The 26800-nt window shown below is 50.0% G+C and overlaps 1 protein-coding gene across 2 annotated transcripts; it reads right to left on the bottom strand.

Moving 5' to 3' along the window:
* Positions 1-421: 421 nt before the first annotated feature.
* Positions 422-24889, bottom strand: XG (Xg glycoprotein (Xg blood group)). 2 transcript variants are annotated; one of them, XM_030837273.2, is made up of 8 exons: positions 24658-24889; positions 16784-16825; positions 14189-14212; positions 13014-13076; positions 9985-10047; positions 7611-7646; positions 5303-5419; positions 422-1903 (listed from the first exon to the last, which is right to left on the bottom strand). In XM_030837273.2, the coding sequence occupies exons 1-8, from the start codon at positions 24716-24718 to the stop codon at positions 1887-1889; spliced, it is 423 nt and encodes a 140-aa protein (XP_030693133.1). In that variant the 5' UTR covers positions 24719-24889; the 3' UTR covers positions 422-1886. The 2 variants fall into 2 exon arrangements, with proteins under 2 accessions (XP_030693133.1, XP_030693135.1); XM_030837275.2 differs by lacking the exon at positions 14189-14212.
* Positions 24890-26800: the final 1911 nt, after the last annotated feature.

Here is a 26800-nt window from a genome sequence, read left to right as displayed (position 1 = left end):
TCTTCCTCTTGTCATCGGGGTGACGTTTATTCCGCTGTTCTCCAACTGTATGTTTCTTTAGGTGTTCATAATCCATCTTCTTCCACAGGGTACTGAGGACACCATTTCTTCCTTTGGAAGGTGACAGATGCCCTTCTGGTTCTCAAACAACTGCTGAGTCCATCGGAGCTGGGGGCGGGGGGTGGGGGGTGGTGGTGGGGCGACCATCTCAGCCATAAGCCTCCAAGGCCATGCGCCCAAAGGATGCACAACGGAGTAGAAAGGGCTTTCCTGGATACATGCAAAGCTACGTAGCTTCATGACTTTTTGACCCTTTCACCGCTGTCTCATGGCTATATGTGCAAAATATAGAACAGAGAACACAACCAATAAGGCCGATTTTTTTTTCTCTTACATGTATTTTAAATGATGAAAAGTTGCCCATGACAGTAACAGAAAAGGGATGGAGTTACCTTTCAAAATGCTTAACTTCCATTTATGTACATCTGTGTGTAAATCTGTGTGTGTACATACACACACTTTTGAACAACAGTTAAATTATGTTTAGCGGGCATGTTTAGCAGGCATCCTCACTTATGGGGAAGCTTAACAAGATTTGGGAAGAGTCCTAGGACATTCATAGTAAAATAGGAAATACAGTCTTCAAATGGCTCAAATCTTTGTAAATCCAGGACGGGAAGGCATGCAATTCTGAGCCGTCTCATCAGGACCTTTAGTTTTAAGTTCTTTTCCATTTTGGGGAAGCTCTTGCAAACGCCTTCTGCTTCCAACTTCTCTTTGCAGACCCAGCTCTCAATCCTGAAGGGTGAGCTCAAGGCATAAATATTTGGAATGTTAACGTGTCCTCTTTATGAGGTCCAGATTCTAGCGGGCTGGCTTCCTCTTTGGTTCTAATATTTAAACTCTAAAATTCTATCAGCATTCATCTCAGTTGAATCAAACTCTACTAATCTGCCCAAACCATCCTTTTCCCTCTCCCCTAAAGCATTACTAAAATAGAACCAAACAGCTAGTATGCGTTTTAGATATTTGAGGATAGAAGATCATCTCGTCCAGTAAAAAGAAAAGTATAAACCAGGGAAGGCACTGCCGTCGCCTTAAGAACTGGTACCCACGGAGGATCAAAGACCAAAAATAATACGAAAAGCCACAACATCTGCAAATCTCTATTTCTACCCCACGTTCTCCAAAAAAATGTAGAAACTGGACTATTTCACAGGAAAAAAGCACCCCATGATCACTTCCCCGAGACGGTTTCCACATCAGCGATTTTGCACTTAAATTTCCCAAATCCAGCCTCATCCTCTGCAGGTGACAATACTCTTGGGAGCTGACATAACGTTCAAATTCTGCCGTTAGTGTCGGGAATCACTCATTCCCGATTCACGGGCGGTGGTGAACAGGTCTGGATTCCTGACATAACTAAGGAACTTATGGCATCAGTCAATCTTCTCACCCCAGCTTGTTGGAAACCCAAACAGCAGTCTGTCTGCATCTTTTAGAAGCCGATGGCATTCCCGCCCAAGACCCCGGTGCTATCCTGCTGCCCCTGTGCTTTGTGACCATGTCGATGGCCTGAGGTCACACCAGGAGGTAGTTTCGGAGTTCATTCCAGAGCTGGACTCTCTGTCCGGATTCACGATGGAACCAACAGATCAAGCAGTCATTTTACAACCCAAGGTCCAGCTGTCTACCTTATGATGATCGATGTGTCTGAGGAATTAGGAATTCTTGGTTAGGTAGCACGTCTATTGCAAACAGGAGGGAAAACCCTTCAGGGCAGCTGCTTAAGCCCAGAAGGAAAGGAACATGGCACGGGAGTGATGAGGGTGGTTCTTGTCTGGGTGGAGCCTTTATCTCAAAGCAAAGGGTGGATTTTGAAGGCCTCAGATGTTTTCTGGTTCTGTAAGGAAAGATTGGATGCAAGATGTCATAGCCAGGAAAAAAAGAAAAAAAAAAACTCTACAGATTGATCTCAAAGCCCTGCTATCTTTTCTGCTGCTTTCTATCTGTTCAGGGTTTAGAACATTTTAAGTGAATCGAGGAACTCTATCTTTTGGGTGACCACTCCTAGTTGTAGAAACCCCTTTGGGGGATGCGGCCGAATTAGTCTTCATAACCTCTAAACGGGGAGTGACTATTACGTCCATCTGACGAAATAAAGGCAAAGTGTGAGGCTCACACGGTCCCCTTGAGCGCACGGACCTCTGTCGCCATGTGAGAGGCCCCCATCCCCATCACTGTCCCTGCAACACGCACAAGCTCTGTGTGCAGCCAAGGACTGGGCTGCACACAGACGCACAGGTCGTGCGTTGCTCCTAACCCCTGCAGAGCTGGCCAATGTACGTGCCCGCCATCCTTCGGGAGAGAGTGGGCATTCCCTGGCCACATGGTGGGCATCAACACCGGACCACAGAGGGAAGGTCAAGCTGCCATATTTCTTAGACGGTTTACGGGTTTTGCACCCAGCAAGGATCGGTCCTGCACACTGTGGGAGGGGTGCCCGAATGATGTCACAGCATGTCTTGACTCTCTGAGCTCGCTACCTTTCACAGAACCTCAGCCAAGTTTGGTCCCTTCGTGGACCTGGTGAAGTTATCATTAAACGATAATTGAGGAAGCAGACAGAATTTTTTTTTTTGGAGTGTAGTTGCTTTATAATATGTTGTATTAGTCTCTACTGTACAGCAAAGTAAATCAGCTGGACGTGTATTTTATCCAGTCCCGAAAAAGGCAGGAGAGAGCTTCAAGACAGGACACTGCTTTAACCAGAAAGGGCCTCCGCCTCATGGGAAGGGTATGAACCAGAAAGAACAAAAGCTGCCCCTGCTGCAGAAATTCAAATAGGGGGAGGCGAGTGGCCGCGAAGTTGTGCCAAAAAACCCAGGTGCCAAAAAACCCAGGATACGTCGTAATACTTGAATGCAGTGTTTTTTAAAAAAAAATCATAATGAAAGCCCAGAAAAGCCCACCGTGAGCATAGTATCAAAACGTGACATAAACGTGGGCTCCAGTCTTGCCTCTCTTGCCTCTCGCTGCAGTAAAACTTTACTGACATAAACAGGCAGCAAGCCGGCAGGCTGTAGTTTGCCATTTTGTTATTTTTTTAAAAAAAATATGGCACTAAAATAGTATTGATCTTGGTGACTTCGCTCGTTGGGGCTCCCTCCACCCCCTTACGTTTGCGCCTGAGATGATGCCTCACTTTCCTTGCCCATTTTCAGCCCTGAGCTCCCGGGGTCACAAGTGCTTACAGAGTTTGGCCGAAGATGCAAGCGAAATTAATGCACAGTGTCTCTGTAATGATAAGGCATGTTGCCCGGAAAGTAACGTTGTTCTTCATAATCTGTTTCCCCACCCGCCCCGCAAACTTTCCGGGTCCGGGGTTATGTATACACCAAGGCTCGCCCCGGCCAGGGGGTTGCGCAGTACCATCCACCCACCAGCAGAGGGAGGCCAAGGGTAGGTTTTGGGATTTTGAATTCGCCCAAATCCTTAAAAAAATACTCCTGGAACAGGCGTTTGTTTCATAGCTTCCTTCCTGGAGGTGGAGGCCCCCTGGCAAAACACAGACAGATTCAGACATGGTTGGTCTCAGGACCAAACCTTGGGAGACCCCGAGTTAACATCTGAGTCAGCAGACAGGATCTCTGCTCCCAAGGACGGCTACCCACCCGTCCTTGGGCGTGTAATTCTTCAAACCCGGCAGCCTGGACCCAAAGGTGAAGCAGAAAGTCCCAGCACGCCCCCAGCCCTGGCCCCAACCCATTTCCCTGGGGTCTGTGCACCTTTCGACAGAAAGGTTTGCAATTTAGTCCTTCTGTGGTTTTCTTTTGGGAGAAGGGTCCAGACACTGCAGACTCCACCCAAATATCTTTGCCGACTCCCTTGTGATTGAAAGTTCACCGAAAACAAAAGCAAGTTACTTATGTAAGGTCTGTGGCCGTGAAACCAAATCTTACAGATGAGAAAACCTTTTCAAAAGCATCTCTCAAGTCCCCCGTGGGTCCGTAATAAAGGCCCAGCTTTAACATCCCTTCATTATGCAAGGGGGTCTACACTGGACTGTATCAGAAATAACACTACCAGCGAAGGACCCCAGAAAGTATTTTTTAATTCAAAATATGTTATCACTTACTGAGTGTGACACTTGAACACAGCTCACACAGGTGCATCGCGGGTGACCGCTTTCAACTCTATTTGCAATATATTTTTTTTTTTTTGCGGTACGTGGGCCTCTCACTGTGTGGCCTCTCCCGTGGCGGAGCACAGGCTCCGGACACACAGGCGCAGCGGCCATGGCTCACGGGCCCAGCCGCTCCGCGGCATGTGGGATCTTCCCGGACCGGGGCACGAACCCGTGTCCCCTGCATCGGCAGGCGGACTCTCAACCACTGCGCCACCAGGGTAGCCCCTATTTGCAATATTTTTAAACACATTGCCTTGTTAAACAAAAGCAGACACAAAACCTTTTACTCACGAAATCAAAGTATGTATTTTGCATGAACTTTTTTGATAGATTGTATTCAAAAGGATTTAGCCTTTCATTACCTAAGTTAAATTAAGTAACGTATATCTGTCAAAGAATTTTATAACATAATATAGCCAATATTCCGTAATACCTGTAAATGGAGTATAACTCTTAAAACTTGTGAAACACTATATTGTACACCTGTAACATATAATATTGTACAGCAAATATACTTCAATTAAAAAAAATGTATAACAAGAAGAGATCTTAAAAGCCATCATTTAGATGTGGTTTCAAATCAGCTCTAAAGGCCTATGTTAAAAAAACAAAACAAAACTACTTCAAGGACTTTTTGAAAAGTAATAAATTCTAAATAAAATGAAACATTTTTCATCTTAAGAACAAATTTCCTAGATACAGATGATTCGTGGGAAGACGTGCCAGTGTGTCTATTGGACCTAAGTTGTTTGGGTTGTTATTTTATTAAAGTAATTTTTTAAGTGAAATATAGTCGATGTACAATATTCTATTAGTCTCATGCATGCAACAGAGCGATTCCACATTTTTATAGGTTGTATTCCATTAAAGTTATTATAAAATATTGGCTCTATTCCCTATGCTGTACAACATATCCTTGTTGCTTATTTTATACACAGCAGTTTGTATCTCTTAATCCTCTCCCCCTGTCTTGCCCCTCCCCCCTTCTCTCTCCCCACTGGGACCCACTAGTTTGTTCTCTGTATCTGTGAGTCTGCTTCTGTTTTGTTACATTTATTCATATACTTATCAGGCTTTACACTTAGGGAAGATAAAACTGGGAGGGAAACTTGCCATTCATCCTGCAACAATTCCACCTCCTGTTGTACTGGAAATAGCGGGCCGTTGCCCCCACCAGGGTCACCAGCACCCCGCACAGGATAGGAGACACGATTTTTGCTATCCTGTTGCCTGCAGGAACCCAGAAAAGTAAGATGGTCTGTGAAAAACACAGCCAGCCGGAACTCCGCTGGTTGTAAATAACTCTGCAATCACATCCCCGGCCCTCCCCACCCTCCTATTCACACAAGAAGCCCGAGGAAGTGATTCTGCTTTCAGGGAGCTTACCAACCAGTCTTACCGGACTGGGGCACCCAACAGTTTTGTGCAGAAGACAGGCTTGATATGTTTTTTCATGTATTTGTGAATTTGGATGAATCTGTAGCTTTGGGGACACAGAATGTTCACTCATGCAAAAAAATTTTTTTTAATCAAAAAGTGCCTGATAGCCCGATCCTCAAATCACGCTGGGGCTCTGAACACAACCATTGAGCAAACATCAATGCTTTAAGGGAAGCTTAGGTATTCCTGCACAAAACCCAAGGTATGGAAGCTTGATGGGACAAAAATCAACACTTCCCCAGAAGAACAAATCGTTGCTTCCATCTAAAATAACCACCCATGTCCTACATCAGATCCAGGCAAGTGCCCGGCGTGTCGTAGGGGACAGATGAGTGGCCATGCCGTGGATGTGGCTCCCGTGATGCTTGGAAGAGCGTTACCACGGCGCCCAGGGATCTATCCCTCCCTTGTGCTGCTGTCTCACCCTGTCCCCTGCTGGACCCCGCTCTCCAGGGCTCCCCACCCCCCATGCACACCCTCTACCATGTGACTTGGTGGCATGGGAGGTGGGGGGGGTCCAGGTCATCATCCTCAGAATTGGGTCTTCAGCCAGTAGAACCGGCAGACGTGAAGCTGTGATGTTCCTCTTTATTCTCTGGTACCGTGTCTGGCTGCCTTGTGGCCCAGCCTGGCCTGGCCTCTTGGATGGATGTGGGCTGGTTTTAGCCCAATTGCAACACACATAATCATAATCAATGGTGGTTGTTTAAAATCACTATGTTTGGGGCTCTTTTGTTACATAGCACCGCTAACTGATACACCTCTTTCCTCTCTGCCATCCCATACAAATCAACCACGTGATATCAATGGTGACTACCAAATGGTCCTCCAGGCTGACCTCTTATCCCCATGTCCACTGTCTCCACAACATCCTCTGTAGTCTGGGAGCTAAGTGGGTCTTAACACTGATCTCCCTGACCACCACTGGCCCTCTGATCCATGCGTCACATAGGCTTAAATAGGGGCAGGCTTTCTCCCATGAGCATGTAGAAAGTGCAGACGTGCCCATGGGGTCGCCTGGCCAGTCCCAAGTGTTGCCCCCTGCCCATCACACTCCACACCCTGGCCCCATACACCACAGTTGTTCCCGGGGGTGTACTCAGCCCGACCTAGCATAGCACCTACCTCTCCTGTCCTGGCTGCCTCCCACCCATCCTTTAGACCCAGCCTTGGAGATGGTCCCCTTCAGGAGCATCCTTACCCACCTCCATTCTGCCCCAGGCTAGGATGAGTCCCTCTGTCCTGCCGTGGACCCCGCCAAACCACGTGTCAGACCTGGATTCTTGCCCTGAGATGCACCCCTCCTGCCCCACCTCCTGCCCACAAGGAGAGACGCATCCACGGACCTCCCCAGAAGGTCCCTACACCCAGCAAAGAGCAGTACTGAGACTCCGCATGGGGATGGGGTCTGAAGGTTGGAGAGACACCTCAATACCCTTCTTCTTCCCAAAGCCTTGGGGTCAGCTGGGCAGATTCAGTGTCACCCTCCACCCAAATGCCAGATGACCAGGAGATTGGACCCCATCCTCCCAGGGACACACAACAAAAGCCCACCATCCGGACTCCAGCCCCCATTTCTGGACCTGTGATGGGGCTGGCAGTGCCCTCTGGGGCTCTCCAAGGCTGAACGCCATGACTTCCCCTCTCCTCTCCATGTTGGCCACCGGTCAGTAGTGGTCAATGAAAGGGACGCCATTGGTGGCCCAGTGGCAGGTCCACGAGCCCCAACCCTGCTCTCGGAGCTCCGAGGCATCTTGCAGCCTGAGGACCGTCCTCGCCCTCCTTCTCTGACCCCCACAGGATGGACCCCTCCTTGAAGGACAGACATGTGTGTTCAGGAGCTTCCAGACGAGCATGGGAACAGTAGGTGCTCCCTGAACACCCTCAGGTTGAAATCATTACACGTCTACCCCACTTCATCCCACAGTGATGTGGAGAGCTCGCTCCTGGAAAGGTGGGCTGCCCCGCCCCTGTGTGTTACCTTGTGGGTTGCCGTACGAGGGGGAGCCGTCTCCACCTAGAAGGGGACAAGCACACGGTCATTCATTTATTCGGAAGAGCTGGTCGGGCCGCCTTCTGCTGCCAGTGCCATGAAATTGATAGGGACATGGCCACGAGCAGAGCAGACCAAACCTCTGCTCTCATGGAGCTGGCCTCCCAGCGGGCAGGTGGGGACAGACAGAGCTAGGAAGGGGAGATGCAGGCGTTACAGCTAGGGGGGGAGCGGGACCAGTGGAGGTGGAGGGGGCCAAGCCTGGACCCCAACCTGCTACTTCCACCCCTAGCCTCAAGCAAGATTTATAAAGAGGTTGCAGACAGGACACTGTGATTTTCATCAGAAATATACGTATTTGGTTTTCCTCCCTAATCCAAACACAGAGCCCCTTGGAATTTCCTAAATGATAGGAATGATAAAGGGGTCTTTTGTGAAGTAACAAAAGAGATAAAGGTGTCTTTTGTTATTCAGAACCACACCTGAGTTTATGTGCATGAGGTGACTTTTGGAAACAGGGCAACCGACCAGCGATGGGAGGGTGGGGGCTTTCAGCCTCACCCCGTCCTGTGGCCAAGGAGTCCATCAGGCTCACGTGACAGAGCCTCTGCAAAAGCCCAGGAGACGGGGTTTGGAGAGCTTCCGAGTGAGTGAATTTATCTACACGGTGGAAGGCAGGGCACCCCAATTCCAGAAGCTCCTAACTTGGGACCCCCTCGCCCTGTGTCTCTTCATCTGCCCGTTCACCTGTGTCGTTTATCATGTCCTTTATGTGAAATAAAATTCAGGTTTCATGGCAGCGCAAGAAACATTTAAACCTAAGAAATTTTCTCTTCCCTTTGGCCTCCTCTCTCCACCCCTCGCTGTGCATCGTGTATCTGCCTTAGGCGTTGGTCGGACCTCCCCCATCGGTAGGAATATCCGCTCAACCGTAAACGGCAGCATTCTCCCAGCGCCAGCAAGACGGCTCCAAACAAGGTAACCTTCCTTCTCCATCTTGTAAGGGGCCACAGTGATGCTTAGATTGTGTAACCTGTCACTAGTACATGCTGCGAGGTCCAGCCCTCTGTCTCAAAAAACTTACAGAAGTGGGCCTTGACTTCCAAACGGGGCGGAAGAGCTCTCAGACTTTTCTGAGATGCTCTACCTGGGTGATCACCCTCAAATCTCGCTCGGATACAATTTTCCATGAGATCCCACGTGACGCGTGGCCAATAATAATTAATAATAATAACGATAAAAGGGTGTCTCCTGAAACATCTTGGAACAGAGAACAGCTTTGAGAGAACCCCTTAGGAACATCTTGCTGGACGCTGTCAGTCAAAGAGCACAGCCTTTTGGAGGCGGGGCCGTTAGACCTTTCAAGTCAACCACACCGTGGAGGGTATATGTGTCCTGACGAAGGGGTTTAGGGGTGAGCCCTCCGTCGCCGTCATGCAACTGAGCTTTACAGGACCTACTGTGTGCCATGTCTGGCTTCTGGCTCTGGGGATGCATCAGTGGAGGAAAGGCAAAAATCCCTGCGTGCGTGTGTGTGTGTGTGTGTGTGTGTGTGTGTGTACTTCTCATTCTAACTCAAGGAAATAAATTAACCACAATTGCATGGCATGGCACGTTACAAAGTATAACATGATCTCCTGCTGCAGCGCAAAGGGACGCAGAGAAAGGATCACAGCTTAGGATCTAGAGGTCAGGTCTTGGAGACAGACATGCCCCCCACCCCAAGCTGAAACCTGCAGGGGAGAAAGGATGCCTGGATCTCTCTGAAGGCTGTCTGGCTGGGCGTAAGCAATGGTGTTTTGCACCCTAGGAATTCAACGTTCGAATAATATCTCAAGAGAATCGGAAACAGGGGAACTCCCCATCGCCCAAACAGCTGGAAATGAGGATGCCTGTAGAGCTGAGCTTTGCCCAGCACCCACCCGTCGGCACACGTGTCTGGCCAAGCCATGGAATTCTTGCGATTCTCCCACCACCATGAGCCAGCATCCCTTCCCGAGCGGTCCTCCCCCAGGTGCATGGATTCCCAACACGTCACTCGATCTATGGTGGGAACTCAGGCCACGTGGCCCCAAACGGCTCTTGACAGGGGAAGCAAAACTCAACGGAACACCCAAAACAGGGCAACCAAGGACACAGAGAATCCCCTTCCTCCATAGTGACGTGAGACGTCTTTGGGGCGCATTGCGTTCTTTCAGCCCAAACAAAACAAAATGCATCCTCCGTCAACAGAGAGATTGGTAACAGCAGGTGGACTCCTTGTTAAAGAACCTCTGCGTATTTCAAACGCGCCCGAGGACAGAATGCCGAGACAGTCCATTGCATCCCTCCCAATGCTTCCGGAAGGCGTCTCAGTACTCACCTGCACCGTTGTCAGAGCTGCCAGGCTGGGGACGTGGCAGTGGCTTTGGCCTTGGATAGATATCTGTTGGAAAACACCAAGGTGATGTTAGGAAAAGAATGACATCTTCCCGCAACGAACCGTTCACACAATACAGAAGGCCGAAATACAACATGACATTCCGGCTTGTTTATATTTGCTGTTTGTCGCCTTCACAGAGCCTCTGGTACTCAGCATCTCCAAAGCTTTAAACACCGTGTTGACCTTGGCGCCCAGAACCTCCTCCTCTGGTTCTGAAAGCAAGTTCACGGATTCCTGAAAAGAATCTGGCAGACGCTGCCCTGTGAACGTTCCAATGTTTAGCGTTATCGCAAACGTCACGTTGTTTGCAAAAGCCCGTCAGCAATACCAGGACAGAAGCATCTCACGTTTTTGATGACGTGTTACCCTTCCTGCTGTGCGTGTGTACGTCCCCTCACTGGACTTAATCTTAACTTTTGTCACAAATGCCCTTAATCTGCCCTTCAAACTTAGCCCAAGCTTCCTGCCCCAGAGCCTTGGCACAAAACGCTGTCTCTGCCAGGATCTCCCATTCCACCTGCAGAGACTTTCTTGCACAGCAGAATGTTCCAGAACACCCTGTATTCAAGGGACTGCTCACCACTGCCTTCAATGACTCACCTTTCTTCTCAAGAGACACACACAGGACCTGGGTGAGCCAGAGGGCAAGCGTGAAATTTAAGGAGAGCTTCTACTCCTGTGTTGCTGTTTCCATACTTAAGTTCTAATCAAGTTCTTTCCCCTCTTCGTTTGCTGTCTGTGTTGCGTTTGCTGCGTCCCTGTTTCTACACGTTTTATCATTTCATTATGAATCGTTCCAAACGGGTCAGGCAGAAAGCATACTCGCTGAGTCTCATCAGTGTTCCAAAACCCCTTAATCAAGACGTGTTCCCCAATACACAATAAACCATCAGCAGAACTAGCTTCTAAGGGACAGTCAGGCTGATACCAAAAGCCATATAACTCGTATCGAATATAAATTCGTTATTTGGGGGTACCATTGGAAAGGCATCTCCCCACTGGGTTTTAGCAGAGCTTGAAAACAAAGGCCAGAAAGCAACCTTCCTCTCATTTGGAATGTGTCAGCCGCTGGAACCCTGAGTCACAGAGGGACCCCTCCCAAGCGTGAGGCTTGCTACCCACGCCCTGGGGTGGGTGAGTCACCCTGGTCCTGGTGACTCATCTTACAGGATGGCCAGCATCCAACATTCTCTAGACCCCGTAGGAGGGAAGCCCATGGGAATACGTTTAACCCGAGATCCCCAAGTAGCCTGTAGCAAGAAACGCTCCCCAGGAGGGATTTCCATGGCACCTTGTAGAACAACAGCGCTCCACTGGACAATAGTTTGTTGAAAAGGCTGAGAGGGATTTTTACAAGAAAGGAATCGATGGAGCTGGGATGTTAAAATTGGATGGGAAAAAAAAAAACGAAAGGGGATGAAACCGAGCAGGGCCCTGTGGAGCTCCTGGGCACAAAAGCCTTCCTGTGTCCCCCGTTTCTTGATTACAGGAAATAGGCTTCCTTCAGCCCCCATGACCTTCCCTGAGTTCCAACAGGGCAGATTCACAGTTGCCAATCAGGGAAGGGAGGGGATGCAGAGACAAGGGAGGAGCAGTGAAGACACAATAGTGCAGCCTGGGGGCAGGTCCTGGTTTCCCCTCAAGGGATACACGTGACCATACTGTTTGTCAGATACTGAAAACCCCAACAAATGGACGATGTTAACTACTTGATAAGACATTCTTCATTCCAAAGAGAAGGCCACAGTTTGATAACCTCTGAGAAGCACAGAAGCCCATCAGGAGAGCACCTGAGCCCAGGTGACGTCTAGACTGAAGGAGTGCAGGCCCTGCAGGCACCCTGGTCCTTCTCAGCAGCCCCACCCTTTGAACCATTGCTATAAAACTCCTCACCGAATCCCACCCCAGGTAGGGACACTTTTTTTTTCTTTTTTGCGGTACACGGGCCTCTCACTGTTGTGGCCTCTCCCGTTGCGGAGCACAGGCTCCGGACGCGCAGGCCCAGCGGCCATGGCTCACGGGCCCAGCCGCTCTGCGGCATGTGGGATCCTCCCGGACCGGGGCACGAACCCGCGTCCCCTGCATCGGCAGGCAGACTCTCAACCAGTGCGCCACCAGGGAAGCCCAGGGACACAGTTATGAGGGCAGCAGCCCGCTGTGTCCCCCTTTGCCGGGCAAAGCAACGAAGCTATTCTTTTCTACTTCACCTGAAACTCTGTCTCTGAGATTCAATTTGGCACCGCTGTACAGAAGCCAAGTTTCGGTATCAAGGATGACAAAGTAGTGACGTAAGCGTCCATTAACGAACGCAGTTAGTGGCCTGGGCTGCTTTGCAATTAGGTAACAGCTTCGTAGAACCTTACGTCTTACTTTTCATGACATCTCCCTCACCATGGCCATCACCACCGCCGAGGAGATGAATTTCCACCCATCCCAAGGCCACACCAAGCTTCCAGGAAGCTTCCGCAAGCTCTCAACTTGGCCAGTGTCACTGGTCACCTCTGCCTGGTCAGCTTTTAGGTCTTTAGGGTTTTTGAATTGCTGAGGACTTTATGGGCTATTGGCTAATATTACCCCCCTCCCGGCCCCCCCCCCTTTTTTTTTAAAGTGATCTATAGGCGCAGTGTCTGTCAAGCTTTTAAAACAAAGGAGAAACTGAAGATAAATGACCTAAAACGCACAGTGCAAGGGAACTTATTAGGAACCACGGAAACAGCTAGAAGAAGACTCGTCCTCCAGCCTGATTAAAATTGCAGCACAGTAATGCACGACGTCCCCAAATGCTCAGTATTCTCCAAGTGTCTGAGCAACGAGGAAATAAAATGATGCAAACTGCTCCCCCCCCGCCCCCATAAAAGCTGACTTGGTTCTTACTTCAGAAGCAGTCAGATGAAAACTCATAGTTAAAAGGAAAAAAAAAAAGAGGCACCTTTCATCAAACTTGCTTTGAAATGAACGAACTTTCTTACTTCCACTGTTGTCGGGATTTCCGGGCTGTGGCTGGTGGGGAGGCGTGGGCTTTGGGTAGATATCTGTGGGGAAGACAACACTGCATGTTTAGAAGAGAAGAATGTCCTTCCGTCAGTAGCAGCCTATAAAATAAGAACTAGATCTTGTATTTGATCACAGTTGCTGCTCACAGATCACCATCGAGCCGCTAAAAATCATTTAGCCGCTAGAAGGAAAACCTCGGAACGTAGAACTTAAAGAAAAAACTGCATACACACAGTTACAAAAGGAACTGTTTAGCCTTTACATTGTACGCAAAAAAAAACAACAACCAAAAAACCCAAAAAACTGTTCATGCCTTGAAGATTATTTTGTGCGACATTTGCTACGTGATGCCACTTCCCTCCGGTATCTGCCTCCAACTCTTCACGCAAACATTTACTTTCACTTTGTTTAATAGCATATAACCGACTTAAAAGTGCTTTAAGCCCTGTCTTTTAACAGTCATTAAATCATTTTACATCTACAGTAATTAACGTTACGTTATTCCTACTATTTTATTTTTTTTCCTTTCTTTTCTTTTTTCAAATTTCTGGACCTCTACTTAGTTAATCAAGTTTGCTTTATTCTTCATTCAATCAAGTTTATTTTATTCTCCATTTAATCAAGCTGATTCTTCATTTTTCTCTAGTTAATCAAGTTTATTCTTCATTCAATCAACTTTATCCTTCTTTTCATCAACTTTATTCTCAATTTTTCTCTCCTGGACTAACGTAGGAATTATACACGATCAACCTAAGTGTGCGTGTTTCTGTTGAAATCCTTGTTTTCAGTTCATTTGGGTCTACACCCAGGAGTAGAACTGTTGCGTCATAGGGAAATTCTATACGTAGCTTTCTGAGCAGCTGCCAGACTGTTTTCCGCTGAGGCTGCACCGTTGTCTATCCCCACCAGCAACGCACGAAGGCTCCAATGTCTCCACACCCTCAGCGACACTTGGTATCGCCGTATTTTGATTCTAGCAGTCCTAGTAGGAACGATGTCTCACTGTGATTTTGATTTCTAGTTCCCCAAGGACTAGGCTTTGCTTTAAACACCTGCCCCTCTTTCACACACTCCACGTCCCTAGAAACACCTTCCAAAACCTCATCTCAGGGGCGCAGCCTCATTTCTGTGCAGCCAGGTAGTCCCTCACCTGAGCTCGGCTTCTTGGTGGGCTCTGTGGACAGAGAGGACATACATTCAGTATGCTTCGAGGATTTACGTGCAGCTCCAAGAAAGAATCGTTAATGCCCTAATAAACAATGAGAATTTCAAGGCGCTAACACAGACATGATATGAACACAAATTCCACTCTGTATTCGGAGCGGGGGGGGGGGGAGAACAAAAGCATCTTTAAAACCCACGCCCACCAGTCTCCACGGGAGCTATGCAGAGGTCCCGCTGGGGGAGCAAAGCTTTCCTGGGGTGGTCGGCTAAGCTCCTTAGGAAGTAAGTTTCATCTGAGCCTTGCAGGAGGTGAGGTAGCGAGATTTGGGACGCCAGCAGGAGGACCGACTGAGCAAAGAGCCTCCAGGGCAGGGGGCGCAGAGCTGGTGCCCCACAAAGGTGCCTGCGGAGCAGAGGTAGGGCGGCTGAAGGCAGATCTGGAGGGAAGCTTCCCCCGGTTCCAGGACGATGCTTCTCTCACTTTCTTGCACGTGCGGAGTGCCTGTTGTTGCCGGGGGTGTGTAAACGCGGTGGTCCACGGCTTCCCAGGTGGTTTCGGTTCCCTGAGGTCAGCACTCATGGACGGGGCATCAAGTGCAGCGTACCTGTCTGCCAGGCTCAGTGAGTCTGGGGGGTGCAGTGTGGGTGGGCAGACAGGGGCAGGAGGAAGAGGTTGGGAGAAGGTGCTCCGAGGGGTGGCCCCTGACAAGGGTGAGGGAGGTTGGAACTGCCGGGTGCACAGTGGACAGGGTCCTTCCTCTCTGCAGAAAGCCCTCTCTCACTGAGCATCGTGGGTTCAAGGTCCATCCACGCGGTAGCCTGGGTCAGAGCTTCACGCCTTTTCATCGCTGAGTCACATTCCACTGTGTGCCTGGACCCCAGGCTGTTTCTCCATCCATCCGTCCATGGACATGTGGGTGGCTTCTGCCTTTTGGCGATGATGAGTTACGCCGCTGTAAACACGTATGCGTCTGAGTCTCTCCTTTCAATCCTTCCCTTTCTTCCTAGGAGGGGAATTGCCAGTTCACAGGTTGATGACGTTTTTGAATCGATAAAACGCCTCCGATGATTCTGCACCACAGTCCTCAGCTGCGTGTGCCCTACCCTGGGCGTGCTCCGTCTTTATCCATCCCAGACCCTGTGCCAACCACCCAGGCTGAATGTGGGGCGGTACCTCCCCATGCCCCGCAGTGTGGCTGCAACCACTGGCCCTCCTATAACCCTGAGCTCGCAGCCGGTCCACTCTGGGAAGGACTGAGCCCTTCACCCTTGCAGTCAGACGGGGGAAGCAGCGTGTCAGCTTTGACCTGCATCACTACGCTTGTCTGGTGCTCTGACAAGAATCTCACATCTGCTCTGTCACGGTTACCACTAGCAAAAGCCTCAGTTAGTGGGGAAAACTGGGGAGGGAGCAGGTCTTGCCTCCATTATTTTGTTCTTTCTATTTCTTACATGTCTGCAATTTTTCTGATTACAAAATAATACGTAGTAAAAATTCCAACATATCAGAAATGTAAAAACTTAGATAATGAATATCTTTCAAAATGCCATTCTCTACAGAAGAAATTTTGTTAAAATTCTATGATTCCTAAGGTGTGTTTTCATTTTAAAAAGCAGCTCCTTTGAGAGTACAGAAGTGCTGAGTGTCGCTCCCCGGCTCATAAGTGGAGAAGTGGTGAGAGGCTGCTATTGGAGGCCACCCTGTCCCCTCGTTCTCAAGCTTCTTTTTTTTGTGTGTGGTACGCGGGCCTCGCACCGCTGTGGCCTCTCCCGTTGCGGAGCACAGGCTCCGGACGCGCAGGCTCAGCGGCCATGGCTCACGGGCCCAGCCGCTCCGCGGCATGTGGGATCTTCCCGGACCGGGGCACAAACCCCTGTCCCCTGCATCGGCAGGCGGACTCTCAACCACTGCGCCATCAGGGAAGCCCTGGTTGTCATCCTTTTTTAAGTTGAGTGGGTCTGGTGATCACGTCCCTTCTTTACTTCTCGGAAAATCCACCGTAATTGATGTGCGATCAGGGACCGGGGGTTCTCCTGATGACAGGAGAAGCTGATTTTTCTGAGTAGACAAGCACTGATGTTTCTTCCCACTGTGCCTGCAGGTCACAACCTTTCCTTCCTCCCCAAGCCCCTAGGTCTGAACGCTCCTGCCACCCAGCTTGACTGTGGGCCTTAATCCAGACCTTCCTCCCGGGCCCAGGAGATGTACAGTCAGCCTTTCTGCTGGCAAGAAGGTCCAGCTGACCTCAAGGGTAGTGGCCACACACAGGTGGGGTGTAGGGGGGGTCTTCCAAGTCGTAGATGCCCCGCGAATAGAGGTGAACCACATTTAAGAGAAGGAAAACCCTCCAGGGTATGCGCGGACCGCTGGCTTGGGGAGCCCAGACCTACCAAGACATAAGACTGAGCCCCACAGCTAAGGCCGGATGTGAAGGTCCATCTCCCGGGGCTTGTGTCTTAGGTGAAAAACAGAGCTCTCACTGCCTGGAATTCGGAATCCCCGCCACCCCCAGCCCCGAGGCACCACAGAGCTGACAGAGGCTGCGAAGCACAGCATCTCCTAGAGAAGACGGGCACTTACCGGGGTCATCGAGAGCGTCGGCCAAATCAAAGTCACCTTGACCTGTGGGGAGACAGGGCGCTAGGTCACACCGCGACGGGACCGTCAGGGCCCCCTGACACCTGTCTCCACCCCCTTGGCCCCACCTGCCCAGACATCCCCCCTGGTGCAAAGGTCAAGCCCAGCACCCACCCTGAGGTCAGCGGAAGACCAAAGTCCCCCTCTCTCTCTCCACGTCCCCTGTGGTGTGTTTGTCAAGCCAACATCTTGGCTCTCCTGGCAGGCTGGGCCCCTCACCAAAGACGCCTCCGAAGGAAGATGACGGCACCCTCGTCCTTTTTTTTTTTTTATTTAAGTATAGTTAAGCTACAATATAGTGTTAGTTTCTGCTGTATGCGAAAGTGATTCAGTTATACATATATATATTTTTTCAGATTCTTTTCCCTTATAGGTTATTACAAGATATTGAATGCAGTTCCCTGTGCTGTACAGTAGGTCCTTGCTAATTATCTATTTTATATACAATAGTTGACATCTGCTAATTCCAAACTCCTAATTTATTCTCCCCCCCCCACCGCTTTCCCCTTGGGTAACCATAAGTTTATTTGCTATGTCTGTGAGTCTGTTTCTGTTGTGTAAATAAGTTCATTTGTATTATTTTTTACATTCCACGTATAAGTGATACCGTATGGTATTTGTCTTTCTCTGTCTGACTTATTTCACTTAGTATGATCATTTCTAGATCCATCCATGTTGTTGCCAATGGCATCCCCATCTTTTTTTTTTTAATTAAAAATAATTTTTTTAGGGGCTTCCCTGGTGGCGCAGTGGTTGCGAGTCCGCCTGCCGATGCAGGGGACACAGGTTCGTGCCCCAATCCGGGAGGATCCCACATGCCGCGAAGCGGCTGGGCCCGTGAGCCATGGCCGCTGGGCCTGCGCGTCCAGAGCCTGTGCTCTGCAACGGGAGGGGCCACAGCAGTGAGAAGCCCGCGTACCGCCAAAAAAAAAAGGAAAAAAAAAAATTTTTTTTAATTATTTTTTTGGCTGTGCTGGGTCTTTGTTGTTGCGTGCGGACTTTTCTCTAGCTGCAGCGAGCGGGGGCTACTCTTTGCTGCGGTGCGTGGGCTTCTCATTGCAGTGGCTTCTCTTGTTGCGGAGCATGGGCTCTAGGCACGCGGGCTCAGTAGTTGTGGCACGTGGGCTCAATAGTTGTGGCTCGCGGGCTCTGGAGCGCAGGCTCAGTAGTTGTGGCGCACGGGCTTCGTGGCTCCGCGGCATGTGGGACCTTCCCGGACCAGGGCTCGAACCCGTGTCCCCTGCATTGGCAGGCAGATTCTTAACCACTGCGCCACCAGGGAAGTTCCTGGTATCCCCGTCTTAAACAGGAGGGAGATGCTCCTGGGATCTCGGCTGCCTCGAGCAAAGCACATAGACGTCTTGGAAAGCCAAAGCACCCGTGCATTCTGCAAACATTTACGAACTGCGACTCTGATCGAGGCACACCGTCACCCAGTGGGGACGGGACCTTCCATGACACTAGCCCTGCTTCCTGGTTCTCTAGGGGAGAGGGACCCGTGAATATCCCTAAAGGTGGGGACAGGGTGTAGCGGGGACCACAAGGCTGCGGGGGCAATTGCACGTCTTGTGTGAGCCAACCTGGAGGTCTGCCTGGAGGAGGTGACATGTGAGCTGTGTGGAAGATAGTGGTTTACGCACCGGGAGACACTCTGGCCCCAGTTTACACCTCAGGGGATGCCTTTGGGAAACGCGGTTCGGTGGCGGCTCTGTGGCTGGAACTGTGGATATCTTCCTTTATGGCTAAGACAGAATGCATCTTGGACTGAGGCCCAGAATCGCGCTGCCCTCGCCTCTCCGTGACACCCCCGCAAGCATTTCCCAAACATTTCAACCCCGGCTCCCTCTCAGTGTTCAGGGGCCCAGATATTTTGTTGGCGTGCGAGTTTCAGACTTGCTAAAAATACTATGAGGAAGTCTAGGGTCTGGAGAGAAGCAGAGGCTGGATTTCAGTTTTCTTACAAGCTCAACTCGGAGAAACTTGGGTGGATAACAAGTGAGTCGGGGGGACTGGCACCGACTGCTCACGGGTACGGGGCTCCTTATGGGGGTGATAAGAACATTCTGGCATTCCATGGTGGTGATGGTCGCACAACATTGTGAACATGCTGGACAAAAATGTCTGCACTATTCACTTTCAAAGCGTTCACAGGGTGACTCTGATGCCTGTGAATTTTACCTCCAAAAAACACACAAAACCTTTCTAACGAGCTGAGTGTTCCTTTCCTGCCAGTTTAAGGGCTTCTTCCCACACACATCCCACCCATCACTTTCGCTGCCTCTAAAACTAGGGAAGCCCAATCAGAAAACCTCTGAGCTCCTGACCAACTTGTATCTCATCTTTGGCTGATCAAAAAGAGCTTTTGAAAAGAGCTCTGTTGAGACAGAATCCATAGATTATACAATTCAATATAATTGAAACTGGACGGCAGAGGAGCTGAGGTCAGAGGGCATCCGCCGGCAGCCTCAGGGTCCGGACTGGAGGCCGGGGCTCAGTGCGTTTAGAGGCCAAACCCCGGAGAGCCGTCTCTAACACAGGGAGGTCCCGCATCTGTCTTCAGCGCCCCTCTCTTTGGCCAGGGTCTGTGTCCCTCCAGCTTCTGCCAGGTCCTCTTTTGGGGACAAGCTGGCCACTCTCTGCTCTGGGTCATTCATTGTGCAGGGGCTGGGTGACAGGAATCAGCGTCAGCCTTGGGGACTCTGAAGACACATCCCTTCCAGGGCTGCCAGTGGGGCTGTGGCTGACCCTCCCTCCAGTTTGAAAGGACAGATACCGGTGCAGGGCCCCCAGTGCCCCTCAGCTACAAGGGCAGCTCCGGAATTTGCATTCTCATCGCCAGTTGGCAGTTTACAGGTAACTCTCACCAGGCTCTTCCCAGGAGTTCCAGGCGTCCCGTGAAGAAGCACCTACACAGTGTCCTCCAACCTGAGCGTCAGGCCACCCCCTGTTCTGAGATGATCAAAGCCTCTGTTATCTGTCTCCTCCCGGCCTTTCCCGAATCCATCGCACAACCCACGGGGCTGGGCGGGAGCTGTTTTCCAAAAGGGCCTTGGGTCGTCTCTGGGGATGTGGTAGCCTTACCGGCTGGCCTTCTTACGGCCGGAAGCCAGGGAGCGCCGTCTGGGGCTCTGAGAACAGCCAAGTCCCTCCACCCTGCCCTAACCCCATTCTGTGTCCCCTTCTCTTTCCAGCAGCCTCCTTCCGTGTGGAGATGCTTCTGATGAGGAGAGGTCGTGGAGGAAGCTGTCCCTAGCTGTGGCGCTGCTGGGAGGCCCGTGGACATGACTCATGCACAGAGCCGGCGACCGCACCCAGTATGAGGCGCTCCCCTACCCTGGGCTTGGCGACGATCCAGTCCCGCAGGCCAGTGGTTTAGCCCCAGAGGGGCTGCAGCCCAGACCCTCCCCACGTGCTTCAAATCGTAGCCCCACCGGGTGCAGCCCTGCCAGGGACCTCACTCAGGTGGACACTGCTGATTCAGAGGTTCAACCTCGGTGGAGCTGGGGGGCAGGGGGCATGCAGCTCCCCAGGGCAACTACTTCCACTAGCTTTTTTTTTTCAATCGGAGCCTAAGACGGGGCCGGGAACATAAGACGTGTTTCTGATCTGCTTAGTTTAGCTGGCTCGGCCGTTGCTAATCGATCCCACATGTTCTGGGCTCTGTAAACCCCGAGGGGAAAGGAGCCGCGTGGGGTCTGCGATCATAAGGCTGGTCACCCATTGCTGACGTCCTGGAGATGGGCGTTGAAAAGGACTCATGCTGCCGGGTGGGAGGTCTTAGCACCATACCCAAGAACCCCTACCCTCCAAGAACAAAGCTATTTAGGAGGGATTTTGAGACGAAACCACCTGAGTGGCACTTGGAGGAATTCTCTCTTTATCTCTAGTAACCCATCCCCTCCCTCCCCAGTCAAATTCTACCCCAGCAAGATTCTAAGATGCTTTGTATCAGAGTTTGCTTCCCTGAACTTCTCAGACCCACAAGCCTACAGGACAAAGGGAATTTTTGCAAAGGGCAGAGCTGTTGGAATAATCATGACACGGCGCTGAGGAGGACACCATGCACTAGAAAAAACCCACCACGCCTCCACAGCGGAGGCGACCACGATAGAGGCACATGTCCCAGTTCCCACTAACTAACCCCTGAATTATTCCCTCTGAAGGAGAAAACCAGCCCCAGGCTAGCTCTGAGAAGAGGGGGTAAAACTGATTACTATCTAAAGCCCTGTCACCAATGACAGCCGCTAGCAGCAGCATTTATAGGTGCTGAATTTAATTACCTTTGAGTGGGTCCATCAGGGGACAAGAATCCCACCCCCCACAGGCAGGCAGGATCTTAGATTTTATTATTCCGGCCAGTGTCGAACGGCTGCTCTTCAAGACAATTGCTTTCCACTCCTTTACAGAGGAATTTACAGGCTTCATCTGAAGCGTGGGTTAATTGAAGCCAGTCCTTCCGGAACCAGCGTCACAGGTTAAGCCACTTTGCACGCCATACATGGGTAGGACGTTCATGTCCTTGAGGGATTTCACCCAGCTGAAGCAGGACTCCCAGGGAACAAAGCCCGACTTCCTTCAGGCAAATTTAAGGTGCCCCTTTTGACTCTGGCTCCATTGTCTTTAAAAATACTATATACTTCAGGGGACTTCCCTCGTGGTCCAGTGGTCCACCCGCCTTCCAATGCAGGGGACGTGGGTTCGATCCCTGGCCTGGCAACTGAGATCCCGGTGCCGCGAGGCAGCTAAGCCCACGTGCTGCAACTACCGACCCCGCACGCCTCAACTAGAGCCCGCGTGCCGCAAACTACGGAGCCTGTGCTCTAGGGCCCTCGAGCCACAACTACTGAAGCCTGCGCGCCTAGAGCCTGTGCTCTGCAGGAAGAGAAGCCACCGCAATGAGAAGCCCGTGCACCGCAATGAAGAGCAGCCCCCACTCGCCTCAACTAGGGAAAAGCCCGCACGCAGCAACAAAGACCCAACGCAGCCAAAACTAAATAAATAAAATAAATTTATAAAAATTAAAAATAATAAAAATAATAAAGTCTACGGGAGGAAGTGCGTGGATTATATGCAAATATGACATTATTTTATAGAAGGGACTTGAGCAACCATGGATTTTGGTGTCCCAGGGGGTCCTGGAACTAATCCCCCTCAAATACCAAGGGATGCCGGTACTTTTTTACTCTGTAGGTAGAAAAGGAGCTCTGTTTAAGCACACACACATGTTTAGTCTTGTCTGATAAGAGAAGAAGATACAATACATGTAGAAGGGGATTTCAGAGCCACTGTATAATATAGATACAGGAAAATGGTAATGTATACCCAGGATACAATAGATATACAGGAAAAAGGGAATATAAGGAAATATATATATATGTGTATATATATATACAAAATCTAGAGTTATACCTGTATTATAGCTAGCTAGCTAGATGATAGATAGTTGATAGATGTTAGGTAATTAGTTGATAGATAGATGATAGGTAGATAGATAGTTGATAGATACTAGATAGTTGATAGATAGATACATAGACAGAAGATAGATAGGTAGGTAGATAGATAGGTAGGTAGGTAGGTAGATAGATTTTTTTCTCAACAAACCAAACACGACAAGCAGCCCCTGGAGTTTCCATCTCTGCTTCTATCAGCTTTTCGAAGACCTGTCTTGGTCTCATGGTCCTTCAAGTGCATCCAGGTTTGATAGCGAAAGGTAATTCAATACACTGGAAATCTGCCACCACCGAATTGTAAACCCCTCTGCCTCAGGACTGTAATCAAATTCTTCTTTTATTTTATACACACAGTTTAGTCGTTCTAAGAACGGTTAAGTGACGTTCACCATAGCGATAGTCTGCTCTTCCGGAGCCTTGGTAACAAGCAGCTTGACAGCCTTGCAGGAAGTGTTTGGGGACCTCGTGAACTCGCTCACGCCGACAGCTGCTGGTGGTTTGGGGTGTGAGGGGTGGTCCATGCATTTAACAAACTACCCAGGACTCGGGCCAGCTGCACAACATCTTCACACCGACACACCCTGATCCAGACCTCACTACCTTTCCCGTCCCTCCTCGCACCTCTCCTGCCTGTGCATGTTCCCAGCAATGGGACCTCAGACAAATGATGGAACACCTCTGTGCCTCCGTGTACCCATCTATAAGAGGGCATCAAAAAAAAGGGCATCAAGGGACTCCCCTGGCAGTCCAGTGGTTAAGACTCTGCGCTTCCAAAGCAGGGATGCAGGGGACACGGGTTCAATCCCTGGTCAGGGAACTAAGATCCCACATGCCGTGCGGCATGGCCAAAAATAAAATAAAATAATACCATCTTTAAAAAGAAAAAAAAAAAAGTTCCGTGTTAGATCAGAAAAGGAAACATATTTAAAAAGAAAGAAGGAAAAAGTGCACCAAGCCGGGCAGCCCCAGCCCAAGGCTGTGTGAGAATGAACTCGATTAACACCCGCAGAGCCCGTCGCAAGTCACGCCCTCATCAAAAGAACGTAACCTGGGCATCCTCGGGAGCACTCAGCTAACGTCAGCCAGGGCCGGCTCCTGCATTGTTTTCTCTTCTGAAGAACAGCGGTTAAATCCACAACACGTTTCCCCAGCACATACGTGATGCGCTGAAGGAATCTGACATCCCATTATCCCCAAAGGAGCAACCCGACCGTGCCTGGGAGGAGGCGGAGCTGCCTGAGCCCGCAGGTGAACCCACAGTTCCTACCATGTGCACAGCAGCAGGAATAAACGCTCAGACAGGTTTTGCTGGCTCGGCTTCTGGGCGGGTCTGTGTAGAATCAGAGCTCTGCTCTCTTGCTCTTCTCAGCCCTGGTGTCAGTTCAGGGACTAACGTCTCCCTGCAAACAGAAGCGCCTGGACTGCGTTTCTGCGTGACCCACGTGCCGGGGGGCACGATGTGCAGACAGCAAGGACTCCCGGAAGGGTCTCGGGGAAGATCCTGGGCTCTGGGTGCCAGGATGTCTCACAAAACCACATCTGCCCCTCAACAACCATCCTCAAACAGGATAAACAGGAAATGTCACAAGACTGCCATCCCAATGAAATCCTTTCAATTCCTAACCTACAACACTTCTCACTCTTAAATCCTGCCTGGGCCTCCACCTCCTAAAATTCAAATGAGGACCAAAGGAGCTTATCCAATTGCGGTTAAATCCTACACGTCATGGGTAAATTATAGTTCCCAAACTAGGTCCCTCCCCACCTCTGCTCCCCGACAAACCAAAATCCTGGCATCACCAGAAGAACCTGTATTGAAGTTTGGGGCGTAAACAATTCAGATGCTTTTCATTTGCCAACAGGAGGGGTGACATTGGTGAGAAAGGTCTAAACACCTGAACGGAGGCTGCCCTTCCAGCAAACCCAATCTTGGGTGATCAGTCCCACAGAACCAAGCTGGGTCTCAGCTCCATTGTCCCCATCCAGAAACGCAGCCCTGATTATTTTAAATCGAAAACAAGGAATTGAAAAATCCCAACACGCCCCAGGAACACGGGTCACTTTTTTCCGTGTGTGACACACAGAGATCAAAAGCAGACCACAAAAACAGTTCGCGTCTAAGTACTGAGTCCACACCCTACACTTCTGGATCCAATTCCCAGACCCCGAATTGGAACCCGGCCCCTTTTTCTCCCCTCAAAGCCATCATACTTGGTCTGTTTTTTTGTTTTTCTACTATCTGGCACCTTCGAGCCATTTCCTGAGTGGAAGTGGTTTGGGGCGGAGTTTTTTTTTTTTTTTTTTTTTAAAGGAGCCAGATAGAAATGCACACCCACGCGGCTCTCCCCAGAGCAAACCCTCCCTTACCTCGGACGTGCATCAGAGAACACAGGAACGTGAGGCAGAAGAGGCCCCACCAGGGCTCCATCCTCGGTTTCCGTTCAGGTGAACCTTCAGGGCGCGCGCTGGGCGATCCGGCCACCCCACCCTCGCTGGACGGATGTGCTGACTTCTGCTTCCCAGTTTGCAAGGGAAACAGGCAATGTCTCCAAGCAGAAAGGATGAACTAAACTGGAGTGTCTCTGCCAGAAGCCGAAGGGCTGGGCGTTCCGTCCCAAACGGCACGGCCCGGAGCCCGCGAGGCGTGTGCCCGTATACGCTGAAGGGCGTCCCGGGGAGCCCGCCTCCCTGCGCTACGCTGCCAACCAGCCTCAGGATGCTGGGGAAACGGGTGGCTGCCCCGCACCAATGGGTGTCCTGGGTCTGCTTCCCGCGGGCATGAGAGATGCACCAGCATCAAAGGCGCCAACCCTGGGTGCAGGCAGGACACTCCCTGCCCCGGGTCCTTCCCCTGAACCCTCCTGCAGGGCGACGCCAACGCCAGACCCAGCAGAGCGCCAAGGCAACGATCAGAGTATAGACTCATGTTTACTCTCTGCTTCTACGACTTGAAGACCCTGTACCTTTAGAGTCGCGCTGCATCCGTGGACCTCAGTTTCTTTGTAGGTGGCCGGGACAGTCAGTCTGGCTGGGGATGCTGGGGCCAGAGAAGCGAATTTCACCTGGCCCTCTCTCCGCGTTTTCCACCTGAGCTGTGTAAGAAGTGGTTGGATAGAGGCTTCTAGAAAATAACCCCTCTGTGTGGAGGGAAGCATTTTGTTTCCAATTGCATACACCTGAGTTACACCTTTCAGATAGAAATTATATTATATGCGATATATATATTATTTATATATAAATGTATACATTTTACATACATCTCGGTATATATATTACAGTACGATCTGATGCAAACTATTATATATAGAATGGTTCAACAAGGTCCTACTGTACAGCACACGGAACTATAGTCAATACCCTGTGATACACTGTCACAGAAAAGAATATGAAAAAGAATGTATACATGTATAACCGAGTCACTTTCCTGTACAGCAGAAATTAAACACAACATTGTAAATCAATGATACTTCAGTAAAATTTTAAAAAAGAAAAAAAGAACTGGTTGGAAGCACCAGAGTTATTTTATTTTTTAAACTTTTATTGGAGTATAGTAGACTTACAATGTTGTGTTAGTTTCAGGTGTACAGCAAAGTTTATCTGTTATACATATACATATATCCACTCTTTTTTTTTTAAGATTCCTTTCCCATATAGACCATTACAGAGTATTGAGTAGAGTTCCCTGTGCTATACAGTAGGTTCTTTTATTTTTTAATTTTTTTACATCTTTATTGGAGTATAATTGCTTTACAATGGTGTTAGTTTTTGCTGTGTAACAGAGTGAATCAGCTATACATACACGTATATCCTCATATCTCCTCCCTCTTGCATCTCCCTCCCACCCTCCCTATCCCACCCCTCTAGGTGGTCACAAAGCCCCAAGCTGATGTCCCTGTGCTATGCAGCAGTGGAAGCACCAGATTTATAAATTCCAGAGTTTCCAGCTCCACAGTGTGGGACATCAGATGAGCTCGTGCATTCATTCAACAAACATTTGACGCACAGCTGTTTTGAGCCAGAGAGGCAGGCTAGATGCCGGCTGTGTGGAGACAGAGGAAGAAGAGTTGTTTACAAAGAGGAGGAGAGAGTTGCAGTGTAATGTTCGGTAATATGGGGGAGCACACCAAGGCTGGGGGGCTCCTGGGAGGTTCTGCACCCAGCTTGTGTCCTAGAGGCTTCTGGGGAGGGTTGTAGCCTCACACTGATTTGATTTGATTTTCTCTTCTCTTATTTTATTTTATACCAGCCTACAGGATCTTAGTTCCCAGACCAGGGATTGAACCTGCGCCTCCTGCCCTAACCACTGGACAGCCAGGGAAGTCCTACCTCACACTGAATTTAAAGGCTGGGTAGGAAGGGGAGGGGAGGGATGGAGAGTGGAGGCTGAGGAAGGGGTGCGGCAAAGGCACATGGTAGAAAGGGGGGACCCAGGGCTTCTGTGGGACCACCTCTAGGGGGTGCTGAGCACATCGCCCAGTGGTGTGGACCAAATGCTTGTGTCCCTCCAACA

This window comes from Globicephala melas, chromosome X, assembly GCF_963455315.2.
Source record: "Globicephala melas chromosome X, mGloMel1.2, whole genome shotgun sequence".
In the NCBI taxonomy this organism is placed as follows: domain Eukaryota; kingdom Metazoa; phylum Chordata; class Mammalia; order Artiodactyla; family Delphinidae; genus Globicephala; species Globicephala melas.
This window is presented reverse-complemented; position numbering and strand designations above follow the sequence as displayed.

Bases quoted from the DNA above. Each gene is read 5' to 3' on its own strand.
- XG (XM_030837273.2), bottom strand. From the start codon at position 24,718: ATGGAGCCCTGGTGGGGCCTCTTCTGCCTCACGTTCCTGTGTTCTCTG. The intron at 14,213-16,783 runs GTAAGTGCCCGT...CTCTGTCCACAG, and splicing joins CGACGCTCTCGATGACCCCG to AGCCCACCAAGAAGCCGAGC. The intron at 7,647-9,984 runs GTGAGTACTGAG...GTCCCCTTCTAG, and splicing joins CAGCTCTGACAACGGTGCAG to GTGGAGACGGCTCCCCCTCG.